This window comes from Patella vulgata, chromosome 9, assembly GCF_932274485.2.
Source record: "Patella vulgata chromosome 9, xgPatVulg1.2, whole genome shotgun sequence".
Classification (NCBI taxonomy): domain Eukaryota; kingdom Metazoa; phylum Mollusca; class Gastropoda; family Patellidae; genus Patella; species Patella vulgata.
The window spans coordinates 40958126-40970144 of record NC_065887.2 but is presented as its reverse complement, the minus strand read 5'-3'; the positions used below and the strand labels follow the sequence as shown (position 1 = coordinate 40970144).

The following is a 12019-nucleotide window of genomic DNA, read 5'->3' as shown; positions in this document are numbered from 1 at the left end:
TAGGCCGTACCACCGCTGTCCGGTCAAAAGTCACCCCATAGTACACTGCATGGCGTATGCCCGTCATCATAGGACGTTAAAACCCATTTCATTTCATTCCGATGGGAGTCAAAGTGGCAGGATTGTCAAAGTCGATCTACATGTATGCGTATTGACCTGGCTCCATAAACAGGAAGTCCTAGCATCCATGTTCTATCTTGGTGTTAGCCGAGAGATAGCCATGGGAGTTATCAGCGCAATGTCGCCGTGGTGTAGAAGGGGGGGGGGGGTGGCATAAAAAGCAAACCTAATTCCATTCATAATCGGTGGAAGCGGACGTTAAATAACGCTATTTCACACATTCATCATTCGTATTGCTCTCACCCTATTACTTACAACTTTGACATCAAAGGTAACGGGAAAAACAGAATGGATAATGTATCACAGGTAGGCATTGATTTTTGTACCCATTTCGCCGATATTCTTCTGTTGAAATTGTATTTTAAACGTAAATGCAAGGGTTCAACTAGTATCAAAGTTGATAATGTTCAATGTTCACAGATTAATGTTAATTGAAAAAAAGAAGACAGGATATACATTGCACATCAGTAAATTCCAATTATCAACATATTCCGGAAGCAATGGCCCGAAAAATCCCTCTCTGGCCATTACTGGATTGACTTCTGATATCTGAGCTTTTGAGGGAGTGTGTCTATTCTTCCCGTTCAATCAAATCTATTCCAAGTACAGCAACACCGCACACATTCGTTAAATCTGAGATTTTCACTAAAACTTGGACAGTGATTTAAGGTATTAAAAACGGCGAAAGTAGTGTTCGTCTCCAAGCAGTATTGTTCACATTGTTTGCCGTTTTGATAGCCTCGTTGATCACGCAATTAGTTTTTCTGCAATATTCTGCTATGCACTGGTTAATTGGGCGTAATAAATTTCGCAAGTCATGACGTAACGTTATGTAAACATATCTGGAGCTCTGCGTAAAGCCAAATTACATTGCTACGCAGTTAGGTATTGGTTGTTAATCGGACTATTGACCAGTGATAATTTGGAACAGAAATTTGCTTTCGTTACAGCAGTGTTTGAGTGGCATTAGGTCTAATCAAACGGAACACCGCGAGGAGTATGATATCAAGGATTATTTCAGTGCATACAGGGGATCTCAATTTCCAGTCTTATCCGATCGAATAGATACGGTTCCAGTTTAGACCCTTCGTCCTGCACAACTGGCAAGGGGAAACCATTCCGGATAATGTCGGAATCGAATACGGGGCCGCCAGGATAGCGAGCCAACGTCGTACTCACTAAGCCACGGCGGCTCCGCATATATAGGTAGATACCACACTTGTAATTATAATGGTTACTAATTAGAAGCAGTGTTAAATACTGCAGAAATTTTAAGGACTCTTTAATATTTCTAGGTTAAAGGCTCAATACCACTCTTGTTGTAACTGAATAATATGTCCCAATCTTTATTCTGGTCAACAAATTGTACTATTTTACAATATTCCAATTAATTGATGATACAAATTTCATCTTAACAAACCTAATTTAAAAAATTGGAAAAATTCAACTAAATCATTTGAAAAGCCTGACGTAAAGCTTTCGAAATGTGACTTGGATTTAAAAATATTTTTGAACCCTCTGGACAAATAAAATAGGATTTAATGGATAATTTACACAACAGGTAGGACACTAACACATCTAGTACTTAGAATAAGGCTTTTTTTTTATTTTCTGGAGCTGTCAAGCCAGCAAGAGTGTTATTGCCCCTTTAAATTATGATTAGTGGGTAAGCTGAAAAATATATCTGATTCATCTTATAGTAATAATAAAATAAAACCAAGTACGAACAATCCAAACCATAAGACAGAATTCGAAGTCCTAAAAAACGTTATAGGCAAAATAGTGTATTCAAGCAAAATAGTGTAATCAACAAATGCCTATATCCATGTGAAGACGGGTTTTATATACAGAAAAATAAAACCCCACGAGCTTTGGAATATACACAGGAATGTATGAAGATTTCTATCAAATCAACGACTTTCTGTAACATGGTACAATTCACTGCAATGATTCACTTAATTGTACGTTAGGGTCTTTAGCAGTGGGAAGAAACCGGAGGACCTGACGAAAACCCACGAGGTGGTGGTGGTGATGGAGAGACATTCCCTGTGAATAGACTCCCCTCCTCCTGCCCCCCCCCCCCACACACACTCCCATCCGTGCCACCGTGTTTCAGGGATAGTTATTTATCTTAACACGGACTATATTAAAACGTAAAACACATGGTTTATTTTACTATAAATACACAATTCTTTGTATAAAATTTGGGTAAAGATTTAAATATAATACTATGATCATTATATACACAATGAATGCCACATTCAAATGGCATAATATGGATTTCAGTACCACTAGATTATATAATCCAGATAATTGGTATTAATTCTTTAATTCTTCCACGGGACCGATACGAAATAGTGGAGAATCATCATCAGGTTGGTTTAGAGCCACTAATGCCTCTCAGAGGCATTGGAAAATCTCCGAACACAATGAACAAAATCAGTCTGTTATAAAAACAAGACGAATGGCTGTTCCTCGTGAAATACAGCATCATGCTTGATGACAGGGAAGTCGGGAGGTTTTTTATATTTGTATTAAAATCTAAGGGAGACAATCCTAAATACCACACCCTTCTATCAACAAAACCCTCGGCCGTAACACCGCAACAGAATAAAAAGTTGCATTATAACTTCAAAAAAATCCAAGAAAACATAAATATCATGAACAAATCAACCCAATACATGACAAAATAACAAAATATAATAGGTAGGTTTGTTTCCATTTTGTTATATAAAATTTGAATGTTAAACATACATAATGCAAGAGCTAAATCTGTCTATTGCAGGTCTTTCTTTAGGCCTGAAATGTTATATAAATTATTAACTAGACATTTATTAACATGCAAAGACCATAATCAACTCTCGATGTCATCTTATGTGTTCGATTTTCATGGGATTTGAATCCGATCTGCTGTTTAACGTCCGTTGATGATTAAACGCAAAAATAGATAATCGAGACTTTGTTAATTATCGTGACAGCGGCAATAATGACAATCGAGGCTATAGTGACTGAACTCTTTAGCATATTCCCTTTACATTATCTAACATTTAACTATTATAGTGAGAACTGCCAGCTCTTTATCCAATCTTCCATAATGTATATTTAAGAGTAGAAACATTTCATTTTACGGCACATGAAAACATTGAAAAATCAACCCAATATTATAATAACAATAAAACATGCTAAACATTAGCAAAAAATGGAAATTCATTTTAAAAAGATGTTGGATAATGATAGATGTTTATTGAGACAGTGATTCGTCAGATTACCTTCCGGCACGGTATCTATCAATGGTGCCGGACGGCGTATAGTTGTTCGGATAGTACAATATACAAAACCACTTGTATACAATTGCGTGAACCATAAAGAACCCTAGTCGTTCGGATGGAATGAAAAACCGAGGTCCCGTGTACACATTGGCGTGCATGTAAAAGATCCCTTGACAGTTGGACTTCGATATAAGAGTAGGCCGTAGAGCCGCTGTCCGACCAAAATTTCCCTCATAGCACACTGTATGACGTATGCCCGCCTTCATTAGCCCAGTTCGGAGCAGAATAGTAAGTATGGCGTTAAACCCCATTTCATTTCATTTTCATTTCATTTCATTTTCATTTCATTTCATTTTCATTTCATTTTCATTTCATTTCGATGTTAAGAGTAGGTCATAGTGTAAAATCTAATGTTGCACAAATTCTAGTCTATGACATAGTCAATCCCCGGTTGTACGTGACAAGGAGTAGGGTCGCCTGTCCAACCTCGTGGGTTTTCTCCCGGTCCTCCGGTTTCCTCCCACTGCTAAAGACCCCTATGCGCAAGCGAATTGTTGAACTATAATTAAACCATATGTTAGTCCCGAAATGACCTAGTTTGTGTCGAGTGGACGTTAAACCACATTTCTCTCTCTCTCTCTCTCTCTCTCTCTCTCTCTCTATGACATAGTCAATTCCGTTTCCTTGATACTAATGATTACAGACTTTCGGTTTAGAATAAGGAGAGGTTTGTTTGTTTATAATATACACACACCCGATCTGATCAACTTCCTCGCGTGGTACTCGATTTAACAGTTGCATGTCACAAAAATTTACTACTATCCACTCGCATTGCTTCAAAAACGATTTGGAAATCTTGAATTGAATTGGCCTCGAACGCTGCCTGACACATTGAAAAGTACATATTCCAGATTCGAATAAACTTATGATCAAATTTAAAGTCCTGTTTTTTGGTAGCACGATTGAATTGTTCCCTCCAAATAGCCAGGGTCCTGGCATAGCTATCCGATATATTGTAAACTTCCGAAATAACAAGACCGTTCCTCGTGGCATGTTGGGAGATAGTTCCCAGCGAAGGGAGACAACCCCCAGGAAAAATATATTGGTTGATGAAATCTGGTTCGCGTTTGTTTTGTTCGTACTGGTCTTCGAATCGCGTTATGGCCTGGATGGCGACCTTTCCATACGTTTTCAGTACACCGGATATTGTCTTAAAGTATAGGTCGTAATTATCAGGACCTATCGCTTCGATCATTTCTATAGACACGACGGCATCAAATTTCAAATGCGCAAACTCCGTTTGGATATCCCGGAAATCAATCTCGTAGATCTTCACTGAATCTTGTAGACCGTGTTTGAGGACAAGCTCTCGACAATATTTAGCTTGTTCTGGTGAGATGGTGATACAGCTCATGAAACATCTGCGTGTTTTGGCAGCTCGCACGGCCATTCCTCCCCATCCGCATCCTATTTCCAAAATATGACCCCCTTCCGGCACGTCAAGCAAATCAAGCAAGCGATCGTACTTCCGTAACTGCGCGGTCTCCAAATCATCCGACGGCTTTAAGAAGATGCCACTCGAGTATGTCATGGTTGAATCGAGGAAAGTCTCGAAGAAGTCATTTCCGAGATCGTAATGCTCAATGATGTTTTGTTTCGAGACGGCCGGGGTATTTTTCAACCGCTGGGTGTATCCGATCCTCGGCCACATGTTGGTGAAGAAGAAGACGAGGGGACGCCATGTAAGGGTTTGTGGAGCAGGGTAGGTATTAATCACCAGATAAAATAACAACAATGGCAGATTGTCAACACGCAAACTTTCATCAATATAGGCTTCTGCCAGACCTATATCTCCTTGTAGCAGACACTTCCAGGCTAAACTAGGATTCCTAACATCAACCAAAACTGTCGGTACTCCAATCTCGCCAAAGAATTCTATGCCATATCCAGGCGTTTGAATGCCGATGCAGCCCTTTTTGATGTTACTAGCCAATAACTGCTTGAGTGCTCCTAACGCTATGTTATCGGACAAAGACTGCAGCATTCTCTTAGAATAGGTATCCTCGACCGATCGGTTGTAAGTGATGACCGATTCGTACATATCAACAGCCCGGTCACCAATTAACTGAGCAACTTCGTAACCGCTTCTGTAACCATCTTCGTGGAAGCCGTAACCTAGATAAGCTCCACAAACATAGAGTCCATTACAGCCTTGTAAGTTTCTGATATCTTTAGCGAGCTGAATATTTTCCAAGCCATAAGCTGGGTGCGCCATAATGATTGGTTTTGCTAGATATTTATCTTGATCGATTTCTATCTCCTTCATGATTTCTTTATGAATAATAGAAACAAAAACATCAAAATGGAAGCCGATTGGTTGTAGAGAATTCTCCCAGTACGTAACCACGCCATGGTTAAAGTTCCAGCTACTCCAATTTAACTTAGATCTTGGCATTAACGATGTATCTTGATGGATGATAACATACTTGTCATCAAAGCGAACGGATGCCATTTTCTTTACTAGCTCGTCCGTGTCTCCTGAAGTAGCCTCGATATGGATATGTTTTACATCCGGGGCGTGAAGAGCTAAAACCACATCATCATATTCATCTTCCGAATCGTTTATCCGCCATTTTAAGTTATCATTTTGTTTCAATGACGCAACTCTTTTCTTTAGATTAACAATAGGCTTACATTTGTGAAGAAAAGCGTTGATGTAACTCTCTGAAGTATGGGTCAGCGTTTTCCATTTGAGATTTCGGAACTCCAGTAGGTGGTGATTCGCCATAAAGGTAAATATGGTGAAGGCATCGAAGTCCTCTGAGTTGTCAGACGTGGCGGACCAGACGCTGGCAGTAAACGGTATTAAATACCCTTGCATGAATTCGTCACAATACTTTCTCTCTCTACAGAATTCTCCTATTGAAACGTGTTTATGCTGCCCAGAATCAACACCCTGAATGTAAGAGCGGGCATCCCGAAAGAACCAGAACAGGGTCCACAAGAATTTCAGCATCTGGATAGGGGCCTGGAGAAAAGCTACAAAGAGCGACCACAGGCCGGATTTGGATCCCCAGGCGAACGATTCGTTCTCAACGGAGAAGGACATATCGGAATCGCAGATGTCCACATCAAGTTCTCGGAAGAACTGCAGCAGCAGTGGATATGTGTTGAGGTTAAAGACCTGGAATCCGACATCGACGGGTCGTGACAGATTAGGGTGATGGAATAATCTAGAATGGCCGCCTAGCTTATCACGGGCTTCAAACATGGTAATGTGACTTCCGGGTAATCCTTTCTTCCATAAGTTATAGGCGGTGGCTATCCCGCTGATACCGCCTCCAATTATAGCAACTTTCTTCATTGTCTACCTTAAAATACAAAAAAAAAGGATTATTTATTGAATTGGTTAACACCCTACTGTTCTGCAGCGGACAGTGGAGCTACGGCCAGCTGTCTCGTCTTGACGACGGAAAAATAACCATTGGCGCAGGTAAAATAAACCATGTCGCAGGTAAAATAGCTCCTGGTAGCACCGGGACAAAGTTGTACAGGGGACCAAAGAAAAACAAAATAATCACATGTTATTTCAAAATAACCAAATTATTGTGTTTACGAGACGTTCAACCATATTACAACCCGTTCAGCGCATAGATATACAACACTATGACTTATTTATTATTTTTTTTTCTTTCAGGAGAAGGTGTGAAATGAGTGGAATGGGAACATGGACTGGACATGGACTAATATTTTTAAGAATAAGAAAAGTTTATGGAAAATCTGTCGTATTGTTGTTGAAAATGGTATGTTATTCCTATATTCTGCAAAATCAGAATGACTGGATATTACAAGCATTAAAGGGTTAAGGTATGGAGGTGGCGAGGATAGGGTAGGGGTATATGAACTAATATACTTTGTAATATTGTGTTTATATACAGGAGACAACGAACACTTATAAATATAGCGATACAATATTTAATTTATGACACCTCGTAAAATACTAAGCAGATGTTAAGTGGGCGATAACAGGGGCGGATCCAGGAATTTTTGCAGGAGGGGGTTTGTCAAGTTCCTGAGAAAATGTATTTCTCCCCCCACCCCTCCCGCATGGTCTCTATCGTCATTTTGGCGTATATATATATATGTATATATATGTATGTATATATATATATATATATATATACATACATATTGAGCTTTTTAAACAGAGAAATTCAACACCTCGTTTGACGTCATTTTTTATTATGAATTAATACAATGACATTGTGATTCAATTTCATGGATGCAAAACATTAATTGTGATAATGTCTATATCATTATCTCGTGCTTTGAGTGCCCATCCTGTCCCACATCTGACGATAAAGGATAAAGCACACGGTCGAGAAACTTTTCTCATAAAAAGTGTTGATTTACAAAAAAAATATATATAGCTAAGCGGGGGGGGGGGAATCCGCCACTGATAAACATAAAGAAACTAATACACGATCGACAGAAATAAAATAAGTTCAGAGGAGTTATTAATCCCGTTTGTTAACGATCTGGCCAGGTTCCAGAATTAGTTCCGAGATGGTGTACGTGCTTGACCGTCTTCATTAGCCCAGTTTGTCTAGCAAAGTAAGACGTTAAAGTTACAATTTCATATTTTCTAAGAAAGTCAAAACATAATTATTTCTATGTCTTTTGGTCAATATGTTGTAAACTCACTATTATACATGTACGATTATAGGTTATCTTTCTCACACTTACAAACCTTCACACTGGAAATAATAACACAATTACCTCCCTTATTTTCCTATTCCCCACTAAGGAATAGCTATCTCAAACGTTTGAATTTGAAGTTGAAAATGATATTTTTGCCAATTTCTCAACTGGCAATAGTGAATTATAGGATTAATAGGATTATTCTTTAAGAAGGTAGGACTGTTTATAGATACCATCTATTTTAGGGCTTTATTTTGATACATTTTAAAAATATAACTTAAAAATATGAAATTTTAACTTTAAACCCCATTACGTTTCTCAATCAATTTGGGTACATCTTAGCCTGACAAATGCACGATCGTGATCAGCGACTGGTATTCTAATCAAATGATCATTAAACCAATATGGTCTCCTTTCAAGTTTATGACACAGAGAGAGAAATGGGGTTTTACGTCCACTCGACACAGACTAGGTCATTTCGGGACTAACATATTATGGTTTCTAATTTTATTTCAATAATTCGCTTGCGCGTAGGGATCTTTAGCAGTGGGAGGAAACCGGAGGACCCGGAGAAAACCCACGAGGTTGGACAGGCAACCCTACTCCTTATCACGTACAACCGGGGATTCGAAACCACGCCAGTTGACTCAATGATAGGCCTCATGATCCAGCGCGCACGTGCTAACCATTCGGTCATCCAAAACCCTTTTTAAAGTTTTTTGTTTGCCGAATGGGTAACCGAGATAAGGAATTGAAATGAAATGAGGTTTAACGTCCTACTATTCGTTACCGACTAGGCTTACGAAGGGAAATTGTACACGGACATTTGCACTACGGCGTACTCTTATATGGAGTTCCAAGTGTCAAAGGTTAACTCCCTCATTGTCAGTGATGCAGGACGGAGGGCAACTGTCAAGTCGTTCGGATGGGACGAAAAAACAAGATCCCGTGTACACATTGGCGTGCTCGTAAAAGATCCCTTGACAGTTGGAATTCGATATAAGAGTAGACCGTAGCGCCTCTGTCCGGGCAAAATTTCCCTCATAGCACACTATGTGGCGTATGCCTGTCTTCATTAGCCCAGTTTGGTAGGACGTTAAACCCCATTTCATTTCATTTTGTCAAGGGTTGAGTTACATGTACCTCAATGTGTACACGGGACCTCAGTTTTTCGTCCCATCCGAACTACTATACGTTAGCCCTTTATAGGCCCTCCGTCCTGCACAACTAACAAGGGGGATACCACGCCAGATAATCCAGATAAACATTCTAGGCTGACACCGGATCTCCGGGTTAATGAGAAAACGCCCTACTCACCGAGTCACCGTGACTCCCACGGAGATATGGCGTGTATTGTACGCTTGAATTCGCATACATACCATTGTTAACGTCATGCTGTCTGGCGCTTGGGAATACAATGCATAGGTCTTCAAGCGCGTATTCGGTATTTCTTATTCTGGAGGGTTGAGTGTCGTTCAATAATATAATTATTAGCGTGCGCTAAGACCATCGTGGTTTGTGTGACTCGCACTTGAACAGTTTTTTGTGTGAGCCAAAATCGTGTCCCATTTCCCTCATAGCACACTGTGTGGCGTATGCCCGTCTTCATTAGCCCAGTTTAAGAGCAGAAAAGTAGGACGTTAAACCCCATTTCATTTCATTTCATTTTCATATTATGTTAGTCCCGAAATAACCCAGTTTGTGTCGAGTAGACGTTAAACCGCATTTCTCTCTAACGTGAAAAAGGAAATTAAGAATTCCAGTAGGTTAGTCTTAAAATACGACTGAGTCAGGTGTAGACGAGACGCCATATTACATTTTTTTATTCCCTGCCCATACAGAAAGCTGCACGTTTTGTGCAACGTTTTGCAAAAAATCATTTTATATCGTCTGCTTGTCAACACACATTGTTACCGAGCACAACTCCAACTAACTAGTGGACCGTGAAAATTCCTTCATATATATCTAACAAGATTTATTAGTATATAGAAACTAAATTAATAAATTTATTAAATTATCAGAATAACCTACCTCAAGTTCCTGCACTGTATTGTAGACCTTGCCTTAATAATTATTCTCAGAAAATAAAATACTGGCAAATGTTATGAAAGCTTGTTAAAACCGGTGTGTGTTTTATAACCCACTCGTGTGACACATGGACACAGATCACCAAATGTTCCTACGTCACGCCGAAACAAGGGCCAAAGCTATTTTTAGTCTTCCTCTCCCTTTTCCTTTTCCCCCCTTTTGCATGGCGATTTTTATTGACTTTTTGGTGTCGAATTGAGGAAAAGGGTTTGAAAATACATTTTCTGCCAGGTTTTGGTGAATATTCATAATTTTGATGAGGAAGGATACAAGAGTTGAGAGGTTGGTTACGTTGAAATGTAGGGCCTGAAATTGCATGTTTACTTGTCTCTACTTCCAGCTTGTGTATCTCAAGTTTTTCATGAAGAACCTCATACGTGCTTTTGGGCAAGTGGTTGCCACATGTTGCTCCATCTGTGGTAGAAAGCGTTCTACCCAACGAAAATTTGGGAAAAAGTTAGAGCCGGTCTAAGATACGAGAATTAACATTGGAGTCAATGGGGAAATCTTTAGTGATCTGTGTCCACATGGGCGAGCCAATCGCTACACGTTGCAGACAAACTTTCATCGAATGAATGAACACTGAGAATAAATATAGCGCACCACATATACTACCATGCATGAACCAATACTTACATAAATATATAAGTTCGCTATGTAGGATTCACGCTTATATAACGATCAAAATCTTAATTAATTCTAGTGTATTCATTTACACTGATAAAATAATCTACAATTTATGTAAGCCGGAGCGGAAGTCAGGAGAGAAGGGGCTTGCACGGGTGAGTGATCGCTGTATCAACTATGAAACTCTATACAATTAGTGATTAGTCATTTAAAAAGAGGAAATATCGTCTGTCGAAAGGGAGTTGATGTCGGGCGTGAACAGAGTTGGATAGGTAAGTCAATATCATAAAGAAATTTATTGTTACGCTTCGTGTGTAATGGTATACAACAATCTCCACCGCCGTGCTGTTCATAGTAAACAATGTATATTATAGATAGATACACATAGCAAATATTTACACCCAAATAATCTCATATTAATCATATTAAACATACATTATGCAAGAGCTAAATCTGCCTATTGTGGGTCTTTCTTTAGGCCTGAAATGTTATCTAAATTATTAATCAGACATTAAACATACATTATGCAAGAGCTAAATCGGCCTATTGCGGGTCTTTCTTTAGGCCTGAAATGTTATCTAAATTATTAATTAGACACTAATGAACAAAACAAGACCATAATCAACCCTCGATAGCATTGCTAGTCTGCGATATTTACTGGATTAGAACTCGGTCTGCTGCTTCTGATTAAATCAAAAAATGGATAATCGAGACTATGTTTTTTATCCTACCGAATTTCAATCGCTTAATTCTCGGTTACCGTTACAGGTTTATAAAAGCCTATAATATCGTATAATGGTACATAATGCAGAGACTGAACATAATATGTTTTATCATAAAGTAGTTGAGTTGCCCGGCGTTGAACGGACGAAATATAAATCCGTCGAGTTTATCCCTATTTCTCTAAAATCCGTATCAAAGCAATAATCTTTAATTATCATCACTAAATATGGCACCAAATAACAAAGTGCTCTCGTTAATTTATGTTCAAAAGTGTTTATTATTTGATTTCCTGTTGAGAACTAATAAGTTTGTCTTTTGTATGGCTATATGTAGCTAGATGACAATTTCATTGTTAATTTAATAAAGGCAAAATTATCATTTAGGTTAAATCACCCCTTGTCACATTAAATTTGTTTCGAAGACTCGTGTTCGTTTATCAGTAAATGGGCACTTCAGTTGAGCTATAGAATGTCCACATATAGTACTTGATC

At 38.9% G+C, this 12019-nt stretch overlaps 1 protein-coding gene across 1 annotated transcript; it reads right to left on the bottom strand.

Moving 5' to 3' along the window:
- Window positions 1–2266: 2266 nt before the first annotated feature.
- Window positions 2267–10251, bottom strand: LOC126831949 (uncharacterized). Its single transcript, XM_050562614.2, has 2 exons — window positions 10122–10251; window positions 2267–6760 (listed from the first exon to the last, which is right to left on the bottom strand). Exon 2 carries the CDS (start codon window positions 6751–6753, stop codon window positions 4192–4194), a length of 2562 nt encoding a protein of 853 aa, XP_050418571.2. The 5' UTR covers window positions 6754–6760; window positions 10122–10251; the 3' UTR covers window positions 2267–4191.
- Window positions 10252–12019: the final 1768 nt, after the last annotated feature.

What these genes read in the sequence shown, in the direction of transcription:
- LOC126831949 (XM_050562614.2), bottom strand. Translation starts at nt 6,753, where the DNA reads ATGAAGAAAGTTGCTATAATTGGAGGCGGTATCAGCGGGATAGCCACC.